The following is a 27,214-nucleotide window of genomic DNA, read 5'->3' on the forward strand; positions in this document are numbered from 1 at the left end:
TTGATGGTGTGCACCTGTGGACCCAGCTATTTGGGAGGCTAAGCTGGGAAGAACTCTTCAGGCCGGGAGATTGAGGACACAGTGAGCCTTGATTGCACGACTGCACTCCAGCCTAGGTGACAGGGCAAGATGCTGTCTCAAAAAAAAAATAGTAAAAATATTACAATGATTGACAGAAGTATAATCATTTCAATGGTGACTTTGAGCTAATGAATTGTTTCTTAAAGCTATGTGAAAGCCAGCTGTGTAATAGTAGAGATTATAAATTGAAACTGTGTTTTTGATGAGTTTAAGTGTTGCTGACATACAGTTTATTTAAATTTCAGTCTTTTTTTTTTTTCTGTACTCTTTACCTTCCTCAGTCATCAATGAGTTTCAAAAGGGAGCTTTGAAGTAAACCATAGATTCTGTTTGACACTGTAGGAATTTCCATATTCTAGTACAGCAACTCTATTAAATAAACACATTGTGGATTTAAATTGGATCTCTCACAAGTCACAAATAATATATTAGAACTAGATCTGAAGTATCTTTATATTTGCTACTTTTGTGTCATACCTTTCTAGATTATTGGCTTTCTGAAGGATATTAGAAAGCATCTTCTAAGATACCTAGTAAAACAGAAGTACATAGAAAAATTTGTGAAAATCTTTCCTTTTTGAAAACCACTGGTTGTTACATATGAACTTTTCCCCAGAGTTACAAAAGAAAAAGAGTATTTTTTCAGGAATAAAAGAGATTTAACCATTTTGTATTAGTAAGGTATATATTTCACAGATTTGTCTATACCATCTATAATACATAATCATTTCTTTTAAAAATGGCTTATGATATTCAGCTTTTTATGCATTCTTACAGCATACATTTTGACAGACTAGATGATTAATGATGACTTAGGATAAAGTGTATTTGGGATTGTGTAATAAATACACAGTATGAAAAGTCTAGTTAATCCTTTATGTCAGCGCCTCCCAAAGTGTATTCTGTGAACTACCACATCAGAAGAATCGGCTTGGTGTGTTTTTAAACGATGTAGATGGCTGAGCTTTACTCCAGACCTCCTGAGTTAAATCTCAGAGGTGAGAGCCAAGAATATTTATTTAACAAGATTAAACATAGTCTCTAAGTAACCCTTAAGTGCACTTAAGTATGATAACCACTGCTGTGTGTTGCAAGAGGCTGACTTTACTGAAGAGTCAGGGCTGAATATGTAACATCAGCACATAAGAGCATAAAAGTAAAAGAAACCCTTCACATTTTATTAAACTTCTTCTTATCCAGGTTAATTCAATGTATTGCCAAAATCCTAGTTAGAGGCAATTAAAGTAGCTGAGACCACACGGGACATGTGGGAATGGAGGATACTCTGCCAGCAAATGGGCCCTTCTGCATTTCTTATGCATCACCTTAAAAGTAAGAAAATGTCTGTGCTGTATCACAATAAAGTTTTAAACCATAGCACTTAGAATAAATTTGTTTCACTTCCGAAAACTAATAATTACTGTGTACCTATATAGAGTCCTTTTATTCATTGTTTAACCTTGTCAGTTTCCACTGGAAATCCAAGGACTAAGAGGTACTATAAGACAATGTTATGAAAATGTGTCCCCAAATTTTTTAAAAGTCAAAATTTCATTCCATTGTTGAGCAGTCAGCTTGAACAGCAAGATTGTTCTGAATGATCTGATCCTTCCTTGGAATTGAAGGCTAGTACAATATCTTGGCTGAATCCCACACTCCTGCTTAAAATGTCATGTAGCACATGAGAGATGATTAACAAAATTCTTCTGGCCTCATTAAAAGTTCTTAATATATCGACTAATGTGCAGTTTATCAAATATTAGATACTCTATATTTTAAAATTATATATAAATGTGTAAAATTAATTATTCAGTAAGTTTCTTTCAAGAAAGTAAATAATGAATTCTGTAAGTTTACATGTTCTTTCTTCTTGTTTTATAATATATACATAGATTGAAGAATCAGTCTTTCCTTTGGTATTGATTTGTCATACCCACCAATCAATTCCTTAAAGAATTAAGCAGTGATCTAGATGGGCATGCCAACTGCCATTCTTATTTTAAATGTAACCCATGCAGTTACAGCTACATGCCAAAACCTACCCACGGACACTGTCAACTAATGGACTGGGCTGCTTCCTGGCCCATCTTGGTCTTAACCACTTCATCTGGCACTGGGACCAGATGTATTCTACCCAGGATCACAAGATAACTTAGAGGTGGAAAACAAGAAGGAAATAAAAAGTAAAGACAGTAAACACATAAAAGAAATGTATGAATGTGTATAGCAAATTCCATATTAATTATTATCAATAATAGCTATCATTTATTGAGCCCCTATTATCTGCTAGATTCTGTAATGGCATACTGCATACCATTTCATTTACTACTGACATTGGCTTTGTGAACCAAGTATTAAAATATGCCTTTATTGGATGTCTACTATTCCAATACACTGTTCTCAGGGACTTATATATATGACATAATCCAATCCACATATTCTATACATTTTATATACTAGGAAATTGAGGCTTTTTTGAGTTCAGGAATTTCCTCAAGGTCACACAGCTCATGGCAAGTGATAGAACCAGGGTTAGAAAGGCAGTTCTAAGCCCATTTTATAATGCTGGCTCTTTAAAGAAAGAGATACCTAAAAAAGGAGACTTTGGAGAAATTTAAAGTGGGTTCTAAGATTTTCCACAATTGGAAAAAATTGCTGACTTGGAAAATTTCAAGTAAGATTGTTACTTATGACCCACACTAAAATACGTTTTAGGAAATTAAAAAAATTAAATAGAAGAAAAAAGAAACAATTTTTAATTAATAAATCTATAAGAAAATGAGAAATATTTCATTGACTTCAGGGTTGGAAAGCATAAAAACAATGGAATAAGAATCTAAAAGTGGAGCTTCATACTTTTTGATTTCTATAACAAGCTTGAGAAAATTTTCAAAAATAATGACAAAATGTTATCCTTCTATATAATATTAAAAATACTTTTGAAACTCTAAAAGGACAAAAAATGTGAATAGACAAATCAAGAACAAATGTGGTAGACAATAAATATATGACTAAGTTTTCAAACTCTTCAAAAACGAAAAAGGCAAATGAAAACCACAATGATCTACTTATCAACTAAGAAAAGCAATTTGAGTTTACGATTGTGTTGAGGTGGTCTCTTCGGCAAACATTTGTAATGTCTTTTCAGTTAGCAACTTTCAATGTGTACAGTGTGTGCCAAAAATCTACCTTCTTTGACACTGTTAATTCACTTTTAGGAATTTAAACAATGGACACAATCAAGACAGGGACAAAGATGTACATACAAGAGTTTTTATGGTAGCGTTGCTTAAAATAATGAATATTAAAGGAACCAGTTTTGTACAAATCATTGGGAAATGCTAAAAACAATGATAATCTATCCATAGACTATTATATGATATATAAAATATCTTTTTAAACTTTTGAGTGATATGGGCTATGCTAAGTTTGTAATGTTTATTTTTAAAAGTAAAACACAGAATATTATTATTTCAACATCATGAAAGCATTACCTACACAAACATATAGAGTATATGTAGAAAAATTATTATTATTATTTTTTTTTGTGCGACAGAGTTTCACTCCCATAGCCCAGGCTGGAGTGCAGTGACGTGATCACGACTCACTGCAACCTCTACCTCCCGGGCTCAAGCGATTCTCGTGCCTCAGCCTCCCAAGTAGCTGGGACTACAGGTGCACGCCACCACACCTGGCTAATTTTCTGTATATTTAGTAGAGATAGGGTTTCACCATGTTGCCCGAGAACTCCTGAGCTCAAACGATCTGCCTTCCTTGGCCTCCCAAAGTGCTGGGATTACAGGCATGAGCCACAATGCCCAGCCTTAAAGTAGAAAAATTCTTGAAGAAAACACATCAAAATATGCAGTGTTAAGTTTGATTAATGGGATTATGGTTGCTGACCATAATTTTGTCTTCTTTTATAGTCATTTTCAAATGTCCTATATATATATTATATATATGTATAAAATGTATGTGTGTGCATGCACATTTTCACAGTAGAACATGAAATCATCATGTATAAAAATATATGTGTGTGTGACACACAGATTTGTCTACTTCCATTACATAAAGGCTAGGAAAGGCTATATTTTACATATGTATCCTTTTTAAGAGAAGGGAGATTGTAAGAGCAAAAAAGGCATGAAAGGACATAGACATTTTGTAGTTTTATACAAATACTTTTATGAAATAAGTGTTTCTATGTTTCTTAAGGTTTTATAACCTAAAGGTTTTTGTTTTTTTTTTTTAATAATCCATGCTTTAATAGCTCTTCAATCAATTTGGGAGAGAAAACTTGTTATGGGTTACATTTCTACTACTTAGTTTTTACTGTGAAAAGATTTAGTGTTATAATTTCTTAAAGGTGTAATCAACATTTAAACAGCAAGTATGGTGATTAATTAAGAACAACTGAGACAGATTTCATCTTCTTGGAAGGGGTCCAGGTTTAAATCCCACTCAGGGAGATATGTCAATATGAGCTAGTAACAGTCTACCTGCTGTTATAGAAACAGAGGGACAAACGTTGTCTTTGAAGCCTACCATTGCTGTGAAGCTTAAAAAATTTTTTTTCTTTGCATGTTAATCATGATAATTTTGATAGAGATATTGCTCTAGATTCACTTACTGAGTATAATATTGATACAATTTTGAAATAATATAACCATACCCTTAAAAGTCACAGCTCTTGGGTTAGCAACATTAAAGAAAAGAAATCTTGGTATTCCACAGGTGGCAATGCCACATGATTCAAACTTTGGGCCCTGCCCCTAACCAAAAAAGGGAATTGAGCATCAAGGGAGATCAGAACATGAGCGTTGAGCCAGGAATGTGACTGCAGTAGCTTCATCCCAGGCGGGAAGCAGCAGCCACTCCTATATGTCAGTCAACAGTGGAAAGGTATTTAGCACCTTTGGGGGGACTTGGGGAAGTAGTAATGAATGGTGGTCTCTGTGGTAAGACTTATCAGTTACCGATTTCAGGTCTGCCACTTCTTACCCCAAAGTGTATAGATGAATGATTTAACCTTATGAGGCCTGAGTTTTCTCATTTGGGAAGCTTAAGAAGATTAAATAAGATTATAAATGTGCTTGGAATATAGTAAAGTTAGCTATTAATATTGTGGTAAAAGATGTGAGAACAAAATATATAAGGTGCAAGGTCTCATTCATTCCCTCAAAGAGCTGACAGTCTAGTTGAATAGCCAGAGGGTATACACAAAAGCAAATTGTATATTGTGGAGTCTCTTGAGTAGACAGATGACTTAAAAGAAAAAGCAAGTTTAGATGGCATGTAGCATCCTAATTTGATGTTATGTCAGTCCATGTTGTGTAGGAAAAAATTTAAACATTTCAGTGAGGAATCACTGAAACAATAAATACATATGAATCATGTAAAAATGAAGAATTGCCTTACTTGCTCAATGCACCTTTTAGCAAGTGTTTATCTTAAGACATAGTGAAAATCAGTATAAACCCAATCAAAACACATATCATTAATTCTCTTACTTGAAACCATAATCAGAAGAGATGGCTTTTGGTCAGATTAAATCTTTGTAATGACTACATTATTAGTACAAAGTTAATAGTTATATCTATGAAAAAGATATTATCAGTAGAGGAAACTCAATTACTAATATATCCTATGATTATCATATGTGAAAAAAGAATAAACCAAATCAAAGTGGAGCATCTCCAGCTGAAGACAACTCTATCTTGTAGGAATGCCACAGGATTTTCAGGTAGACCCAAGTTCTCACCACGCTGCACATTACATGCTGGGCTCCCATTTTGAAGGTTGCCAATGAGAAATGGCAAAACCTAAACACCTTTTATTTGAAATTCTTAACATCTCATAGTTTCGCAATCTTGCCCTTTAATTACTGAGAAAATGGTAGCCAGCTACCTTGTTCTTAGTCAGGGTTAGAGATGAGGTATCTCTGGTGTTAATTTGGCATTTCAACTAAGTTAAATTTGGTTAATGAACAAGATCTTTCTGGGTACAGTTTTCTGCTTTGCCAAAAAAAGTTCTGTTATCTTTTCATATATCCCAAAATAATCTAACTCTTCTTTAAGTGATTTTTGAAGTTTATTTTTTGAGTAATTAAAGCTAGCGTAATCTGTATTTATATTAACTGTTGACAGCTTTACATAAAAAAAGGTAGGGTAATGTCCTCCCCAAGGTTCAGTTATCATAGTAATCATCATTATTGGCTGATATATTTTAGGCACTGAATTAGGTTTTGGGTATTCTAAGAATTATAAGGCATGGTTTCTACCTTCAAGTAAATTGAAATTTTGTTCTGGAAATGGGATATATGACTTCCTCTCTCTCTCTTTCTCTTTCCTTACACACACACACACACACACACACACACAAGTTTATATTATATTACAGGTAGATATTTGTATAAAAATGTATATGTAAAATGAAATATATAGACTCCCTATGACTGAAGAGAGATACATTTTATATACATAGTAATTATAAAGTAAACAACCTTTCTCCTTCATATCTTGGCCAGAATAATTTTGACATACCAATGATCTCTTTTATTTAGAAGGTTAATTAATCTTACTGTAATTACAGGAGATACTGAAATATATTACTGCATGTTTTACATTAAAAAATACTGAGTAGTCAGTAATTCTCCTTTCATGGATAATTTATACAATAATTAAAGCTTATATATTGCTTCACATAAAATCTTTTTCCTCACAGAGAAGAGTAAAATTATAGTTTCTTGTTTGTTTATTTATTTATTTTTCCTTTTGTTGAGATGGAGTCTCGCTCTGTCACCCAGGCTGGAGTGCAGTGGCACGATCTCGGCTCACTGTAACCTTTACCTCCTGGGTTCAAGTGATCTCTTGCTTCAGCCTACTGAGTAGCTGGGATTATAGGCACCCACCACCACGCCCGGCTAATTTTTATATATATATGTATTTTTGTAGTAGAGATGGGGTTTCACTATGTTGGCCAGGCTGGTCTCAAACTCCTGACCTCAGGTGATCTGCTTGCCTCGGCCTCCTAAAGTGCTGGAATTTCAGATGTGAGCCACTGCACCTGGCCTATAGTTTATTTCTAAAAAAAGAGTACTAGTGTTCCTATGTAGTTAGTATCAGCAAGAATCTAGTTTCTTTCTGTATTTAATTTATTTGGTAATATCATAATTGTCATTTATCTGTTAACCTAATCAAAGTTAGAGAATGTTGAGCTGCAGAGCCTGTCTAGTCAAGTGTATTACTAAATTCATTAGTCATCCATGACTTCAGCTATATGATAGTAATGATACAGACATACTTTACTTATTAACCCTTAGAGTTAGGCATTGTTTGATTTTATAGTGGATATTTGATAGAATTATAAAGGAAACTTAAAAAAATTAATAAATAGAGACAGGGTCTCACTATGTTGTCCAGGCTGGTCTCGAACTCCTGGAGTTCAAGTGATCCTCTTGCTTCAGCCTCTCAAAGTGCTAGGATTACAGGCATGAGTCACCACATCCAGCAGGTAAAGGAAACTTTGAAAAACAAATTTAATCTTAGGCAATGAGTTTCAGGTGAATTAATAAGAGCAGATATAAATTTTGCTAATCAAGGTTTGAAACCAAGTGTTAAAATTTAGTAAGTCTGCAAAAAATTTACTTGATCCCCCAAATTTTCACTAGTTTAATTCATATCGACCAATGCTGCTTGACATTCCTATTGGCCAATTTCACCCTGTTGAACATCTTCCCTTATATTGTTTCATTTCCAGAAATACTTCTCCATCTACTCTGTGTCAGGTACTGTGCTGGACAGTGGAAATAAAAATGAATAAGTCATGGACTATTTCTACCTTGGAGGGCCAGGCCAACTGGGGATATAGACATGTAAACAGATGAATTCGGACCCCACTTGAGCCATGCACAACATCTAGCACAGTGCTATGCTTCTAACTCATTGTCAACACATATTTATAAATGATTGAATGTTCAGGGTGTTGGGGACCCCGGAGTAAATGGACTTGGTCAAACTTGAGGATAGATTTAAGGCAGGGTCCTGAAGAAGCTATCCTTGCCTCTGGGAAATAGACTCACAGGGCCCACTTAATACAAATTCCTGTAGAAGTCAAATAATAAAAGACAACTAGTAAAGAATTCTTCATTGTTCCTTAAGCCTGGCTTAAGCCTGACTTTTCTTTTAAAAGAAGATCTTGGGCATCTGGGCTAAAGTTTACTTCCATGAGATGAATTAACTAACCTTCCTTTTGTTTTTAGTTGTGTTTAAATCAGGAATTTCCTTATTTTTCAAAATTCTCTCTAGAGTTGATGCCAGTACTCTTACCCCAACAAATCAAGAATTTGTTTTGAAAGCTGCCTCAGAAGACGTTCAGATATTCTTTGAAATACAGTAATAACTACATGGATTTTTATTGACGGAGTTCCAACAGAAGAATTTTGTAATATAAGCTAAGGTTTTTTTAAAGGCAGTGCAAGCTGCAAATACGGATTTGCTCATCTTTTTTCTACTCCATGTGCTATGTACTATAATTAACCAAACGCCTACAGTTTCAGCCAATCCTTTCTTTTACATTTTAGTGTAAAATTATGTAAGTGCTATACCTTGCATAGAATTCAAATTAAATAGCCCAAACATTCCTGACAATTACAGTTCATAGCACAATGGTAAATTTAGAAAGTTACAGCAGGTCACATCCAATGAGGATAAAGCAGCCTTTCAGTTGTGCCCCGGTCTTATGGGAAAAATGAGAAAATGTTGGCTGCATGATATTAGTATTCTGAGCTCATGAGAAAACTCCTGTACAAAATTTTGTTTTAGTCTCGTGTGTGTGTGTGTGTGTGTGAGTGCATGTGCGTGTATGCACTGCAATTCCTTATTTTATTCTCACTGCCTGGTATTTCATTAAATATGTTGATGGGTCAGCATTATTCCCTTCCAGAGGCATTACAAGAGGCCCTTCCTTATTCCTAGGACATTCACGAGCAGAGAAATGGGAAGGAGTGAAGCAAAATCCAGTGTCTACAGAAAAACTGGGCCATCTCCCAGAGGTCACTCTATGGCCTCTATCTTTAGTCCATGCCTGTCTCTTGGACTTTTTAGCCTTGCATTTTTAATTCCCTACTCTACAGTGACAGCACTTCAAGTTCAATCCGGTCAAAACCAAACTGTGTTCTTCTCTCCAATTTTAGGGTATTCTGTTCCCCTAAATTATTGATCTTTATTGAAAGTGTCACTTATTACATGCAAAAGCTAGAAGTTTCCAACTTTTCCCTAGTTTCTTCTTTTCCATAAACTTTCAAAGTCAATTTCCCCAAGTTTTACAGCTTTTTTTTTCTATATATGACTAATACTTTGTTTTCACATGTCCCTGATGACACTGCTTATCCTCATCACATGCTAGAGTGGTAATTTTAAAATGGACATTCTGATCTTGCCTTTTCCTGTCTTTTACTTATGGTGTAACACTCAATCTCCCTATTAGGACATACAAAATATTAATGGTCTGGGCCCTACTTTACTTTTAGAATTTTACTTCTTTCCTGTTTCCAATATGATCTTTATAACTCACTTATACTGAATTTATAGTTTTCCCTATACTGTGCTCTTTCGTGCCGCTATGACACTGCACTGGCTATTCCCTGGGCTGGCTATGTTTTCCACCTGACTTATCAGCAGGAACCTTTATCAAACACTATATTGCAATCTCTCTTCTAAATGTAAATAGTAAAACAAGTTTGTAAAACAAACAAACACCTATTGCTTAGACTACTGCCTCTACATGGATCTCCCTGGGTCTACTTTTCCCGCTTCTGTTCCTGGTCTATGTTGTAGCTAAAGTTTTTTTTTTTTTAACTTCAAAGATCATAAAATCTTTGAGGGGATGAATCATGTTTATTTCTTCTACATTCAATCCCTAGCATCTAACACAGTGCCTGGTACATAGTAGGTACTTCAAAAATATTTCTTTGATTCTCAGCTAAATAACTCATTGTTAAGGAAAGACTAAATTATTTCAACTATTTATCATAAAATAACCTGCTGTTTGACTGATTTATTTTCGCTTGACAAATTGAAAGCTATAATTTTTTTCCAGTAGATTTACATATTTAGATAGATACAGCTAGATCCTTCCAGTAATTTAATCAAGTCAACTCAGTGAGTTAAATTGGGAAGCAATTTTCTTCTTATACAGTACACATATTACATATTTTTTAGTCTCCTAAAAATTTTATGTTAAAAAGATTTGTTGACACTGTTGTGCACCACTGGGCTGGCATGATGGGAGTGAGAAAAGGGATGCAAAATGCCTTTATATATATCTTTTAGTATAATGCTGACTTATTAGAATTGGAATGTTTCCTTCTAAAGCTCGCCATTTGCACTCAGTGTCCATGTAAATTGTCACAAATATGCAAAAGATGCTGAAAGCTGTGCATCCCCATTTGCAACCCACATACTTTGGAGAATGGGGTGAATGAATAAATTCTCAAAAATTATAAACTCATTAGTAAAATGGGCTTTTGTCGTCTTACAGATGACAGTGAACTTTTTTTTAAATAAAAAACCAAGCTTTGGCCGGGCACGGTGGCTCACGCCTGTAATCCCAGCATTTTGGGAGGCCGAGGCGGGTGGATCATCTGAGGTCAGGAGTTCGAGACCAGCCTGACCACCATGGAGAAACCCCATCTCTACTAAAAATACAAAATTAGCCTGGCATGGTGGTGCATTCCTGTAATCCCAGCTACTCCACAGGCTGAGGCAGGAGAATCGCTTGAACCTGGGAGGCGGAGGTTGCAGGGAGCTGAGATTGTGCCATTGCACTCCAGCCTGGGCAACAAGAGTGAAACTTCGTCTCAAAAAATAAAAGAAGAAAACCCAGCTTTATGGAGATATATTCCCATATCATACAATTCACCCATTTATAGTATATTATCCAATGGTTTTTAGTATGTTCACAGAGTTGTGCCACTAACACAACAATAAATTTCAGAACATCTTTATTGCTCAAGAAAGGAACTTTGTAACCATCAGTAGTCATTCTCCATTTCTCTACCCCCTCCCCCTTGTCCTCCCCATGACATCGTTTGGCCCCAGGCAATCACTTACCTATTTTTCATCTCTGTATGTTTGTCTATTCTGGACATTTTTTTTATATCAACAATAAGCTTAAATAACAGTTTAATAAAAGGGACTAGGCTGGGTGCGGTGGCTCACACCTGTAATCCCAGCACTTTGGGAGGCCAAGGCAGGAGATATTTAGGCAAGTAGAGTCAGATGGTCACAGTGTGGTTAAGCTATAATTAAGTGATATCTCCTAGGAAAATCAATCATATATTATATATATTAGACTGTTACAAATGAAAAACTTGTGTTTCCACGTACGTCTTCATGGGGCCACACTAAGATCAACAGTGTGAGAAAATGTACCATGATAGAAAAATATATGCAAGTTCTTTTAAAATAGTCTCCGTAGTTTAAGTAATTGTGAAGCTTTTAAGAATCTATTTTTTGTTCAATCCTGAATAATTTAATACTAAACAAGCAATCTACTTTTTAGTGTGTGCAGCCCTTGGGGTGCGGTCAGCACCTCATCTGTGTTGTGTCATGAAGCTGCTTCTGATTGAGTGATGTCTGCTTCAGAGCAGATGGTCTCTGAAGCTGCAGAATAAGGAGACCAATGGGGATAAAAATGTGGTGCCTACCTCAAGGGGGCAAGAGTAAATTAACACTGTAGGATGCGGATGCGTAGCATAATGAAAAATTGATGAAAGACTTTTTTCACTTGGTTGAGTTTGTTTTTCATATCCTGACAGTTCTAAAAGCCTTGAAGGAGGCTAAGACCTAATTCAGGTTCATGTATCCTAATCTTTAAGTATTGCAGTGGGATGAACTCTAATATATCTTTTTCTCTAAACATCCTGTGATATTTTAACATGCTGATTAGGGAATGAAAAGAGTTTTGTATAGAGAATATTTCTTAAAGAGAGAATTAAATAAACTACTGTTACCAAAGGATCTCAAAAGTTCTCTCTTTTTTCCCTTGACCCAAATGTTGTTATAGGTGGTTGTAATTCATTTATAAAAGCAACTTTTTTTTTTTTTGATGACCAGTGATGATCCAAAAGGAAATTCCTTTGGAAATTTGTGTACAATATGTAAAAACTCTATCAGCTCTTCCGTGCTTGGGCCTATATTCATTTTGGGGCATGTTGACTTTTAGATGCTGGCAGAACATTTTTTACGGAGCTATCTATCTAGTTGAAAATTGGGAAAGAGATTGGGTCTGTGATACAAATTGTTTTAAAAATAAGTTTTTCATTATTTTATACCCAATTAATACCAGTTGGAGATCCTAAAGCAATAATTGAGAACTATTTAGAATTCAGTCATATATAGATGCTGTGGGTATTATTTAACGTCCAATGTGGAGCTGTAAGATTTGATTATTTCTATTGTTGGCCTGAAGAAGTACAGATTTCCAAGTTACTTTGGTTATTAAAAATATTAGGGCAAATTATCTGGAAACCATAATAGTCAACATAGGACTTGTATAATATTTTGCCTTCCTTTCCATTGTCAGCATTTTGAACATAAAACAATAAGCACAACTTTTCAAATATATCTGTTCAACCAGTATGGTTAGAGGTTGTATGTGGAATTCAACTATAATGTTTTAAGATACCTCCACACCAAGAGGAACCAGTAACAAAAATGAGGGTATCATATTCTTCTAGTTCATATGTTATTCTCTAGAAGTATGATAGACTCTTTAGGAAGGAATATTAACTTTTGCTACAGAGTTTAATGGCTAAAGAAACTAAGCTGCTTACCTGACTGAAGCAGTAATGTCTTGAATCTGTGTAGCTGAGGCCTCTCAAAGAGTATCTTATTTCTTGAAAAAATCTGAAGCCTTAGATAGGTGTGGTAAGTTTTAACATGGACCTCAAACTGTTATTTAATCTGACATCTGACCTAAAGCTGTAGCAAAATGTTTCCGTTACTGATTTTCTTAGCAGAAATTTGGAAATGTTGTGATACAAGTCACAAATATTTTCATCTATAAACTTACCATGTTCCTATTCAAATTCAGAAAATACTGACATGTGTTCAGTGTTGGAACTTCTGAGTTCTGTAGGCATTTCAGAGTTATCATGCCTGGAGTACAAGTAATCAAAACCTATTGATTTTGTTCCTTACGAGAACTTTAAATTTTAAATTCACCATAAAGTTCAAAAGGAAACTAACAGAATAATAAACACCTAAGAAAGTTTTCACCTATCTTTGTTAAAGTTCCCATTTTAGTGAAAGTTTTGGTTGCTTCATTGTCATAAACATTTTAGTAACTGGCATAGTTATAGAGACATTTTATGAAGCCAAACTAATATCAACACAACAAAGTTATCTTTTAAGTCACACTTCTATTATGTCATGAAATACCAACTACAGATTTCACATTTCTTCATTTTAATAATTCTTCAAAAATGAGCATATATTTACGCTCATATAAGTGTGTGTGTATATATATATATACATAAGCACTTTCTAAAGTTTTAAAAGCACGTAGAGAATGTGAAGTATAAAATAGTTATCAAATAGTTATCAAAGATGTTTCATCAGAAATATCTTTTCTAGTTTGTGGTTTTTGTTCCTACTAGTTTTGTTTTTTTGTTTTTTTTTTTTGGTAGTAATTCTCATTCACTGCAGGATAGCATCACATTATTAATATTTTGATTCAATTTTCAGAAAAGTAAATGCTATCAAAAAATGAGTATTCAGAATTTTTTAATGTATAAAATTGTCTCCAATAACTTACTTCACTTATATTTATCCCGGAAAATTTAACAACTGAGATCTCTGAACCAGATCTGGTCTTCTTGAATTTGTAGTAAACATGTTGAAGAACAGTGGAGTAATGCTATTTATACAATATATACCAAGGATAATAATTCATGTATAATCAAAGAGAATTATCTAATTTTTGTAATTACAAAGCCTCATGAATATCAGAACAACTAATAAGAAATGCTCCAGAGTTTGATTCTTAGTAAGCATTCTTTTGAGCTCAAGAACAAAATTCTATGTATTTAGTAATCTGCATTGTCTCTTAGACTGTACCATAAATATACAATACATATTTCATTAAAAATCTCACACACTATAGTCTGCATTTAAAAATTGCCTCCAGTGTGAAAAAAAGATGATACTTTTGAATACTAATTTTTAAATCTATTTACTTCCCTGTGATTTTTGTAATCACTTATTATTTGTAATCACTTAGTTATTCCTAATCAGTTAGGAATAACTTATTTTTCAGGACTACCCACATTTAGCCAATTTTTAAATTTTGTATAAAGATGGGTTCTCACTCTGTTGTCTAAACTAGGGTCACCTTTTTTTTTTTTTTTTTTGAAACAGAGTTTCGCTCTTGTTGCCCAGGCTGGAGTGCAGAGGGTTGATCTCGGCTCACCGCAAACTCTGCCTCCCGGATCCGAGCGATCCCCCTGCCTCAGCCTCCCAAGTAGTTGGGATTACAGGCATCCACCACCATGACTGGCTAATTTTGTATTTTTAGCAGAGACGGGGTTTCATCATGTTGGTCAGGCTGGTCTCAAACTCCTGACTTCAAGCAATCCACCCTCCTCAGCCTCCCAAAGTGCTGGGATTACAGGTGTGAGCCACTGCACCCGGCCAGGTCACCATCTTTTAAAGTAAATATTTTATTTGATTATAGCATACATACAGAAAAATGCATAAATTATAAATGCTCATCTTGATATGTAGGAAGTATACATACCTGTTAAACTGCACCCAGAACTAGAATGAAGAATTAGAACATTATCAGCAACCAAAAGCCCCTTTCTGACTCTTTCCAAAACTACTACTGATTTCTAACACTATGGATTTGTTTTACCAGTTTTCGAACTTTAATAAATGGAATAAAAGACATGTCCTTTTTTGTGTCTGACTTGTTTTGCTTAGCATTATCTTTGTGAGATCTATTGATGGTGCATATAGATGTGGTTCATTCATTCCTATTCCCACTGCTGTAAAATATTCCAATTTTACTCTCTTTTAAAGTATAAGAATTTTAGAAAGGAATTCATGAATCTCGACACAACATTGCAAAATAATCTCAATTAATGCTTTGAAAGAGATAGAATTGGTATGCTGTAGGTGGTTCTTATTTTTCATGGTTGGTGTCTTAGGGAAAGCATTGATAAGTGATATAATTTATCTAGTGTGCTAGCAAAAATTAGTGTTAAAATGTAATACTAAGTTAAGGGAAAAATTGCTGTCTTTATTTAAAAAGGAAATTTCAAATAATCTCTTGCTTAAAATATTTAGGTAGAATTTATCTATTTAGTTAAACTTAGATATTGTTATGATTCCAATTCTCAATTTTGTGTTAATAGTTATCTTAAATAACATTCAAAAGTAAAAATATAAACACTTAAGTTTACTCTATCTTCTTCCCCTAACTAAAGCATTTATGGAGTTCACTTTTATGTCTGAACCAATTTTCTTAACACAAAGGCCATTGGATTAAGAACACTCTTTTGGGAAGTTGCATTTACTCTCTCTCTGAAGATCAGAGGACCTGTCAGTAATTTTCATTTAGTAGCAATCTAAAGAGCTGTTGAAGGACACTATAAATGTAGGTTAACCTGCATGCTTGAGCCAGAGTGTACAAATTTATGGTTTATAAATTGGTAGCAGCTGAATAGAAATTGTCAAGTGGGATTTTGCAGTGTAAAGTGTTTTATATCACTTATGTGTTCTGACTGCAAGAAAGTAACTTCTGCAATTCTTTCTAAAAAATCCTAGTATATCCAGCATGCAGTTCTTGGTTGAACCCAAATTGTTGGTTTGACAAGATAGCAATAATAATGTGAGCTAATGAAAGAGCTGAATTAATTAAACAATAGCACAGTCGTTGGACAGAAGTATAAATCTGTAGGTACAAGCATTCAGATATCACAAAGAGAGTTCTCTGCAGCATCTTCATCACTGGTGACAGACCACAACCAGTCCTGGTTCATTTTGTCCCTTTATACCTGTACATCTCAGTGCATTTTTAAGTACTCTGGTATAGCTTAAGCCTGCTGGCAACACAGTAATGCCAGGAACCTTCACATTTAAAGAAAGTCATGTGTGTGCATCGATAATTTGGTTTATTATTGTTATTTTGCATTTATCCCTCACAAGAAAAGCCACTAATATAAAACAAACTCAGTAAGTGTCCTCTGTGCCTGTCAGTGGGGTAAGCATGCTCAAATCATCATATTTTTTTCCTTAGCAATTCTATAAAGTACATTTTTTTTTTGATAAGGAAATTGAGACATACAATGACCCAAGATCGGACAAGTCACAATTTGCTAGACATGGATTTTAACTTATCATACATTCCTAGGAAGAGACCTAAAAAATTGTAAAAATGTCCCTTATTTTCCTGGTATTCTTATTAAAGTTTTTCCCTTCAAGTTACTTTACTAAGTTTTATTTATTTTGTATTGCTATAAAAATGCAGATCTCAGAGTAGCCAGGTAAATGACCCTGTTTTTACAAAGGAATGACTGCTTCCTAAGAAAATAAGCAGATTCCTCAAATTCCACAAGGAGCGTGTGCTTTACGTAAGGTTAGCCAGTCAGCAAATATGTGTGTAGGGCACACCATAAGCCAGAGACTGTGACGGGGGAGGTGTTCAGTGTCACTCTTTTAAGGCTAGTAGGGACTGCTGGTTGGGCCACCCGTTTAGACAAGTGGTTCTCAAATTTGAATAGTCTATTGATTTCTTTTAAAGTATATAAAAAATTATGACCTCCAGTGTTATTTTTATTATAGTGTTAAGTATTAAAAACATAAAACCACATAAAACTCCTTAAATTCTTGTGCCACTATAAAAAAGAAACTTTGACAAATTAAGTAAAACTTATGTAAGTTTTATAATATTATTCAAATAAAGGGCATAAATTTAATACAATGAATGGAAATGTCTAAAACTAAATTTAACATATTATGTTTAGTAATAAAAAAGATATAACCTCAGAGTTCTGTATTTAATTAGTTTCTGAATTTGACTCCAGTAAAAATAATATAAAGAATACCTTTTATGTAAGTATGTTGTACAAACTATTCTTAATAACTTTAAGGTGTTGTTTCCTACTTCAAGCTAATAAAACTTAAAGCTATCAGAGAATACCTTTAAGAGAATATAATCTTTGAAAGCTCTCTTTATTTGCTTGGAGAGGAAATTACTGTTGGGGTACAGTTGTGTACGCAAACCAATAAAAGCTAAAATTGGAAACTGAAAAAATGTTTCACTGTGGATTTTCTATTACACTCACTGCTAATGGTCAGTGCAAGTTGGTCCATATGAAGATAGCATCTGAGCATATGTTAATATGCTACTGACTGCTGCTGCTCAGGCACTTTTGGCTCGTCATGTCCTGCCATGTATGATGAGTAGATTCTCTGACCATTCTTGTCTCTGTACTACAGCAAAATGTTCTGTCTGTTATGCATCTGTATATCATTTGGACTTCACTTGTTATGTACTGAGTTATAAACACAAAGACATATACCGAAGTTCTATGGTTATACTCACATATAGGGTAGCCATGTAGAGGACCCGGAATATGCTAATATTTTCTTTATTAGGTTATTATTGAAACATAAGCACAGAATTAAAGAATTAAAAAACTTGTAGCAAGCTCATGGGCCCCTGTGGATATGCCTCTAGAGCCTCTGGGTCAGCACTCCTTTGGGATATAATGTGGCGCTATGAATGCACATTCTTCCCTGCCTTTCATATCCACACTGCTGGGTGCTCAGAAAGTTGTTCTGTTTTTCTAATATTCACACACAAGACAACATACAGAACTGTGTCAAGAAGAATTTAATGGGAAATTTTTCTTTCTTGGCCTGAGATGTCACTCCAGGGTTATAAAGGGGGCAAGTTTTAATGACATCCATCTGTTGCAGATTAAAATAGGTGGGGCTCAGCATTGGAATTCCTTGTCCAGAGTTTGACTATGGGCATAAGCACAATTTGTTTTAGGATTTGAGAGTCCTAGGGACATAAAGCAGCAAAGCAGAGAGAGGATAGTCTTACATTTGTCTGAGACTTTCTCCCAGAGAAGTTGCTTTTGCCTCATTTTCTCTTTATTATGCTTTTATGTGTGAAATCTCCTGGTTGAGTAAAGAAAACAGTCTATTTTAAAAGCATGCTTTTCCTCCTACTTATACTTGATTTAAAAACTCTTGCTTTTATCATAATCAGTTGGGAAACACAGCGTGGTAAAAATTGCTGTATCTCTCTCCATGAATGTTTGAATCCTCTTTCATCTCTGTATTGATTGAAGATAACCAGGCTAACCACTGTTTATCCAAAGCGCTTGTGTCAAGGGCCTTAATCACAGATTGACCTCATTGTAGGGTATGATGTGCTTGTGTCTGTGTGGAAGGGAGAGAAGAATATATATTTCTATGCAGGTATATAAATTTGAGCTTCAATAATGTCGATATTCATACGTAACTTTTAAAACCTCGTTTTATTTCTGTCTTTGAAATTTACATTCTTGGACTATTTTATAATAATGTTTCCATTTAATGCATTTTCTCACTTTGGGGGAAACTAAATCCCTTAAAGCGGTTCTAGAAGAATTCAACTTAAACAAAAGTCTCCTATGACTCAACTGCTGAAGTGGTCCTTGGCAGAATGGCTCAGATATTACATTTCCATAGGACCAAGACCCTTCAGAACACTGGGAGCATTGTTTGCTAAAATTCTAAGGATTTGCTATAACTTTGACATGCATTCACTTTTTAAAAGTTTGATTCTGAAAAGAGAAAACCAGTTATGAAAACTTTTTGTTACTCTGTAATGGCAAAAGCAATTCTCAATGTCATGTCCAATCCCCAGAGAAGGTTCAAAGATGGTCTATTATATACTCCTCAGCAATATCTGAGGCCCCATCAGACCATCATTGCCACTCTAGGCTGCTGCATTGGTGTTTCTAGGTGTCTCTTCATTCCCTTGGTGTTGGGCTTTTCTTCTGGCTCCACCTGTTCACAGCATTCTTTTTTATAGGAACAATAGAGCAACCTGATCTTTTGCTGAGTTCAATCATGTTAAGCATGTAGAGGGAGACAGACAATTGGCTTCTTAATGCAAGCATCCTTTATCACCTGTTTCCTCATTCTCAAATGAATATGTTTCTAAGTAGTTCGTCACAGATTGGCTCTTAATTTTCTAGGTGCGTATACAGGGGTGATAGCTGTGAGGGTAGGGATGGCAGTCAAGAATTTTCTCTCCAGCTGAGGCACTTTATTTAGCAAGTGCCATGATTTACGGAGTAAATATGTAGACCAAAGTCATAACTGTGGTTAATGCAGATGAAATAAACCTAGAGCTCACAGGCTAGGAATCTGTAGTAATATCCACTGTGATACTTTGAAGGTGTGGGATAGGATAGCAGATAAAACTTACAGCTCTGAACTGATAAACGTAAATTAAATCTCAGGTCTTCCACTAAATAAATGTGTGTAAATACGTGACTCTGGAAACTTTCTAAACCTCTTTCCTCATCTATTAAATGGGCATAAGAATAGTTTTTTTCTCATAGTATTGTTGTATTTGTGATATAATACCTGTGACTCCTTTAGCTCTGTTTCTGACCCACTAAACACTCAGTAAATGTTACCTATAAGCATCTGCTTTATGTACAAATTGGAAGTACTTTCTGGGAACAACCTCTAATATAATATATAGCACACAGATTTGTTTTGGAAAAACTTTATGTACAGGAATAATATGTTCGCATTTTATACCTGTTACCTAATACTATTTAATTTTTGTTGTTTTACAGTAAAATTAATGTTTCTTGTGAGATATTAATATAACATAATACACAGCATTATAACTCACTTTTAAGTGCTGTGACAACAAACCTGGAGGTAGGAAATCCTCCTGGAATTTAGCATTTGCTGCAAACAGCAAAATAAATTTCATAGAATAGGCATTTAAAAATGAGTCACAGTTCAGTCGCTGCAGCATTGCAGATATTCTTGGGGGCACTCTGCCATTGGTACAGCCTTCAGGAAGGATGAAGAGTGAAGAACAGTGTGATATTAACCATTTGATGATGCATTTCTAAAGAATCAGGGCATGAATTCCGGATGTATAGATTTCAGTCACACCTTTCAACTCTTAATAAATAATCTATCTCATTTATAAACATATAAGCCACTTGATATTTGAGTTAAAAGTGAGGTAACTTAGTTCTATGGTTTTCAGTCTTCCCAGGTGTAAATCATTTTAACAGTATGCAAGTAATTCCATATTTGAAACTCCCAGAGAAAATACTTCCATTTCTATCTCTGTACATCACCACCGATCATAATAAATATCTCTGACCGAGTGTGCCAAGAGGTTCTTGCCAAGTACTTTGTTTGAGGGAGGGAGGCAGTGTAGCCTAGTGAGGAGAATGTTTGATTGAAAGTCATCAAACCTTCATCTCAATTCCTAATAGGTAAATTATGTCCCTTTTCATGCCTCCATTTTCTCTTTAGTCAGATATTATATCACAAAAAATTATAACAGTTATGCAGGTGTCTTGGAACCCAACAAAAGTTTATCATCATTATTATGTTAAGGTTTAAAAGTCAGACTTTATAACCAAGCCAGGGGGCTGTGTGATTGTAACTGTGCATCTGGAGCAACTCTTTTTGGACTTTTCATGGGCAGAATTCAGCTGAGTCTCCCAGCATCCGATTTTGAGAGGAGTGTGGGAAGATGAGAAACTTAAAAAGCAGTTTCCATCCAGAGTGATCATCTTTACCAAAAGATTTTAGTCTGGTATTATGTCAGGTGGTTTAAATTTAATCATGTTTATCCAGAATCACTGGGATCACAAAATTTGCATCAGCCCAGTCCACACCTGCCAAGTAGTGCTATCCCCTTTCCTCAAAGCACCCTCGGAGCTTTCTGTTATTCCCTTCTAATGAGACCAGATGACTGCCAAGTGACCCATACTCAGTGTTCTCTCTCAGAAGCATCTGAAAACCAACAGGAAAGAAAGAGAAAGAAAAAAACCCAGTAGCTTTAATTTCTTCAGCTTTCTGATTCTTTTTTAACTTGAGGTTAGCTTAGTATAAAGTCACTAGAATCTTGAAGCTAAAATGAATGAGTGAGTAATAGCAGTATTTGAGGCTAGCATCAACATGTCTTCAAATGTGGCTGAAGATTTAGAATAAAGCAGTAGCAATTATTTTCATTTTAATGGTTCTTTTATACTCTAAAATATTGACTTTTAATGTACTTAAACAACCTAGAAATATTGTGAAGTTGCTACCTTATATAGTGAATGATTATTCAATGTTTTAAACTCAGTATTATTGAAATTTTTCCAACTAAAGCTTTTCTGACTTCAGTGTAAACATTCTTGTCTTTCTGTATTCGATACATTTCTATTTCATCAATAGTTCATTAAAGGTCTTTTATTTTTCTCGCAGTCTGACAGCAATGCAAGCTTCCTCCGTGCTGCCAGAGCAGGCAACCTGGACAAAGTCGTGGAATATCTGAAGGGGGGCATAGACATCAATACCTGCAATCAGGTAAGAACATGGCAGCTAGCTCTGTGTTGTGCAACGAAGAAACACTCATTACATTCTCAGAGCCCAAGATTATTTTTGTCTTTATTAAAAATACTAAAATATCAGTGACTCAGGCTTCTGAAACCCCATTTTTTGCCCCCTTACCAACTTTTCAAGCATCAGATGTTTGTATCTAGAGCTAATGTTGCTGAAAAAGTAGATAGATCAAAAACAACAACTGAATGTCAATTTTGTTTATGAAATGATTTGGGCCACCTTTAGCTGGAATTTTGACCAAGAATGATGTTTTACTTCTCATTTATCATCTAGTAATCCAGACCCTGGCTTTTTTCCTTCTTGACTATATGCACTTTATTCGTGGGAAACTGATTATTACAATTTAGTATAGAGAAATAAGAGGATAAAATTTTCTCCTAATTAATTTTAAAATATGGCTTATAATGAGAATAATTTGAAATTATTATTGTAAATGATGTGTCCATTCATCATGTCCATTTGATAAGGACTTTAGAGAATATTATACACTTTGGATATTATTTGGTACCAACGTTGACATTTTTGTACTATTTTTCACTAAGATTTTTACATCATGAATTAAAGTGTCTAGTGGACTGCAGTATTCACTTTAATGCTAAATGTGTTGTGTGTTGTGTGTGTGTGGTTGACAGAGACCTAACCAGGAAGTGAATAATTCTGGCTAATTTTAAGTTAAAAGGAAGTAAATATCACTAGTGGATTCTAAATTATATATAAATTCCTTTTTCTACATTCTGGTATATATTGAACCCAGTTATGTTTACTTTATAGACCACTGAAATTAATAAATCTTTCAAAAACAACTTTTCAAAAACTGAACCTGGTATCTTATCCTCAAACTTACTGTACTCCCTAATTCCTACCTGCTGATTTCCTCACCAATGTGCTATTCCAATCCAACTGTTTCCCGTTCCTCATCTTTCCCCCTCTCCAGCCCAGCACTCCTCTCTTTGTTCACCTTCTGCATCCAGATTACATGAGCTCGGATCACCTTGTGGTACTTAACAGAGTTGTCATAACAGCCTTCTTACTAGGTTCTGTCTTCAGTCTTGTCCACTCTGATCAATTTTCCACATAATGCCTTGAGCGATAAACAAAATAAAAATAAGATTACAACACTTCCTTCCTCCCCAAACTTCTATGGCTACCCTATATGGCTACCAATGCCCAGATCAGTGAGGTGGTTGTTTCAAAATCACCTGCAGGCTTTTGCAAAGGGTACAGGATTTCCCTCCTTCCTCTTCAGTGTCACTGGCATAAAGAGCATTGTCACTGATGTCAATATTTCTCTTATTTTAGGGGAGTGTGTCTCTTATCATGAAAACATGTTGAGAGCTACTTGATGTTGGGAAAGGCATTCTGCTGTGGCCCTGAGCAGTCCTGCAGATACTTTTGGGGATAACAAGAATGAAAGACTTTGGGATTGCTTTTTATCTGGGCCATTTCTCAGGGTGGTGCTCGCAGTGAGCAACCTTGAGGGATTAGGCGATATCTCCCTCTAGCCACAAAGCAGGTCTGTATGAATCCCCCAAGGTCCGTGTTCTCCTTTAACACAGACCACATGTATGGGCATCCATCACTGGTCCTTTGTGTCAACCCTGTTAGATATGGGGGAAGAAAGGGATAGGTAACTGATGTAAACAACAGGCTGACACTTGGCTACTGCTTTTGCTCAGAATTACAACGTCCTTTGTTTCTGACCCAGAAGACTTGTGTCTTCTACTGGCATTATGAAACAGTAACGGTTAAGTTTTTAACTCTTTGGTAAGATAAAATCTCAAGAATTTTACATAGTTCTTAACACTGACCTATGGAATAAACCCAAATTACTGTATTCCAATATGTAAAATCTTCGTATGTTGTGTCTACATTCCTCCATCTTATTTTTCATTATGAATCATTTTATCTGATTTTTTTTTGTGTTCTTTTGGACAAATAATTTGAACTTTAGATACATGAGTTACCTTAAGAAAGAAAGAACATTCAAACTCCCATATGGATATATGGACTTATTCTATAAAATACTTATGAAATTGAATATGAAATATTTATTTATTTATTTATTTTTATTTTTTTATTATACTTTAAGTTCTAGGGTACATGTGCACAATGTGCAGGCTTGTTACATATGTATACATGCACCATGTTGGTGTGCTGCACCCATTAACTCGTCATTTACATTAGGTGTATCTCCTAATGCTATCCCTCTCTCCTCCCCCCACCCCACAACAGGCCCTGGTGTGTAATATTCCCCTTCCTGTGTCCAAGTGTTCTCATTGTTCAATTCCCACCTATGAGTGAGAACATGCAGTGTTTAGTTTTTTGTCCTTGAGATAGTTTGCTGAGAATGATGGTTTCCAGCTTCATCCGTGTCCCTACAAAGGACATGAACTCATCATTTTTTATGGCTGCATAGTATTCCATGGTGTATGTGTGCCACATTTTCTTAATCCAGTCTATCATTGATGGACATTTGGGTTGGTTCCAAGTCTTTGCTATTGTGAACAGTGCAGAATATGAAATATTTAATACTTTTGATGTAAACTTAGGTTTCTTTAAGTAGATTAAATGCACTCCCTAAATATCAATTTGTTAACTTTCTAAATTTGCAATATGCTAGAGAATAGACAATGAAACTATTAGTTCATTTAGGTAAACTTATCATAAATAATGCCAAAAAAGAGAACCCAAGGAAAAGAAAGCTCATTTCAAACCAAGTCTACTTCACACTGAAGTGTAACAAATATATTGATTGTATGAAAGGTCTTAGGTTATTTTGAGAAAGAATAATCTCTCAACAGTAAATACTCAATTCTTATCATATTTATAGACCATCTTAGCTTCTTGAGTTAGCTTTTTCTTACAGTGGCCAGCCATCCACTAACATGTCACTATAAAAGGAAAGAACATTTATTTCTGTGAGAAGGCAACATGATCTCATGAAGCCCACACAAAATTTAGAGCCCACAGGTTCAAATTCAAGTTTCATCTCTACTTTTAAGAAGTCAGTTCACTTCAGAAAGTGACATTTTTCTAACTTGTAAAACAGGATAAAACCAATACATTCAATGCTTATACCCCTGGGTTGCAATGTAAGTTAAATTATGAAATGTAAAAGGAGTTTCTAAGGTACATGTGTTCTAATTACAATTACTGTATATAATTCACCAAGAATTGTACAAATTAAAATTGACTTACACTCAAAATATGAGGTTGATTATCTTCAATTCCCTGAACTCACCAGGTATAAAGTAAATGCAAGGCCAGGTGTGGTGGCTCACACCTCCAATCCTAGCACTTTGGGATTATAGTGGGAGGCTGAGGCAGGAGGACTGCTTGAGCCCAGGAGTTCCAGGCTGCAGTTAGCTATGATTGTGCCCCTGTACTTCAGCCTGAGTGGGTGACAGAGTAAGACCCTGTCTTTTAAAAAAAATTAAATAAAACAGACCGGGCGCAGTGGCTCACACCTGTAATCCCAGCACTTTGGGAGGCCAGGAGGCGGGTGGATTGCCTGAGATCAGGAGTTCGAGACCAGTCTGGTCAACATGGTAAAACCCCGTCTCTACTAAAGATACAAAAAAATTAGCCGGGCGTGGCAGTGGGCGCCTGTAATTCCAGCTACTTGGGAGGCTGAGGTGGGGGAATTACTTGAACTAGGGAAGTGGAGGTTGCAGTGAGCCAAGATTGCACCACTGCACTCTGGCCTGGGCGACAGAGTGAGACTCCGTCTCAAAAAAAAAAAAAAAAAATTCCCCAAAGTAAATGTGGTCTCATGCTGGTTCTGTATTTTTATTAATACTATTCAAGACAGTATATTAATTAAATACAGATTAGGGAAATACAGTGACTAATGTTACCTACTTAGCTACTGTGTATTAGACTTTGTGCTGGGGCTTTACATGTGATGTCTTATCAGTCAACTGAGATGAAATATTGTGAGACAGGGATTAGTTCAAGTTTACAAATGTAGAAACTGGGCCCACAGTGGTTAAGTGACATTCCCAGGGCCACATGGATCTGTCTGTCTCCCATGTCCAAGCTTTTTTCTGCTGCAGGATATCTTTTTGTGTAGCTATTTGGAGCTGCCCTTCAAAGTAATACAGTGGTGATGTCCTTTATCTTAAAGCTCAAAACTTATTTTTAATCTACTACTGCTAATATAAAAATAACTATTCATAGGTAGTTACAGGATCTTTTAAGTCAAAGAGCGCCACCACCAGGATTACTACTAAAACTCAAATACAACATAGAACAGGAAATGATTTCCGAATACCCAGGAAAGTAAAAGAGACAACTATTCAGCCAAACTATTGCTGTTACTAACTATACAATATTCAAAGCTAATATGGCATATGAAAGAAGAAAAGAAAATGTATCCTCTAGTTTGCTGCTACGCCTGAGTTTCTAGGGAGCATTACAACATGTAATATAGAAACCAGGACTTTCTGTACTCTGTTGTATTTCTCAATGAAAGGCAATCTGGGCTGCACCAGCTTTCCAAAAATATCACATGTGTTGGCGTGCTAAGATTCCTTAAACTGAAATTTGAATCAATGTTTTTTCTTTATAAAATTGGTTTCACAACTACCGTGAGAAGTTTAAAATGTAATTCCCAAATACTATTTTGCTTTTAATCATTTAAATGATATGGGGAAAATTCATAAATTTGGCACGAGAAAATACTCTAAAAGAATGTCAAGTTTTCATTTTTCTTTTTTAAATGATTACAAATATGGTTAACTTTTATTTTCTTTAAAAGATCACACCAGTCATCTATTTACCGTATTATCTCTTGTACATTTAGAAGAGAAAATAAATCTTAGCATTCAATTTATTTCTGAAACTCATAAAGACTTACATTCTTACCTATTCCCTATTTAGTAATTCTGCATAACTTAATACTGTTACAAACAAGATTAACATGCAGACATTAAAAATAAACTGTATAATATTTTAATAAAAGTTTATAGCCAGTTACAAGTCAATAAAAACCCCAGTAGTTTCAGAAAGTTTCATCACGTATACAATTTATTAGTTTCACTATAGTGACTTCAAAATGAAAGACTATCACTTAGCATTTGTTTAATACAGTCCTGGATATGATACCAGTGATTAACAGGTCTTAAAATGCCCTGAATTTTGGTCTTGGCCTTTTACCATTGGAGTTTAAAGGTGCAAGATTATCAGTTAAATCCTGTGTTTCCTTTTTTATAAACAGAAGGCAAGGTCGAAGCACCATTTTCAAAACAATATTAATGTTCCTCAAATAGCAGACCTTTAGCAACAAGAAGATACACTCAACAATGACTTTAGCATATGCTCACACAGTATGACTCAGACCATGAAGCATGTTTGGAAGTCACATTAACAATGTGGATGCTGGAAACCAAATTCTAGTTTTCCCCACTTACCAGCTGAGTGACCCTTGGCAGTCAACTTCTGCAGGGCTGAGTTTTCTCAACTGGAGTGAGCATAAC

General features: G+C 35.1%; 1 protein-coding gene across 39 annotated transcripts in view; it reads left to right on the top strand.

Moving 5' to 3' along the window:
• The window catches only part of ANK2 (ankyrin 2), a 683,465-nt gene that overhangs the window by 454,331 nt on the left and 201,920 nt on the right, over positions 1–27,214 (top strand). For all 39 annotated transcript variants that reach the window (XM_054554375.2, XM_063723590.1, XM_063723596.1 and 36 more), the window contains one exon: positions 21,600–21,701. In XM_054554375.2, coding sequence (XP_054410350.1) covers positions 21,600–21,701 — 102 coding nt within the window. The remainder of the gene's footprint in view (positions 1–21,599; positions 21,702–27,214) is intronic.

The sequence above is a fragment of the Pongo abelii genome, chromosome 3, assembly GCF_028885655.2.
Source record: "Pongo abelii isolate AG06213 chromosome 3, NHGRI_mPonAbe1-v2.0_pri, whole genome shotgun sequence".
Classification (NCBI taxonomy): Eukaryota; Metazoa; Chordata; class Mammalia; order Primates; family Hominidae; genus Pongo; species Pongo abelii.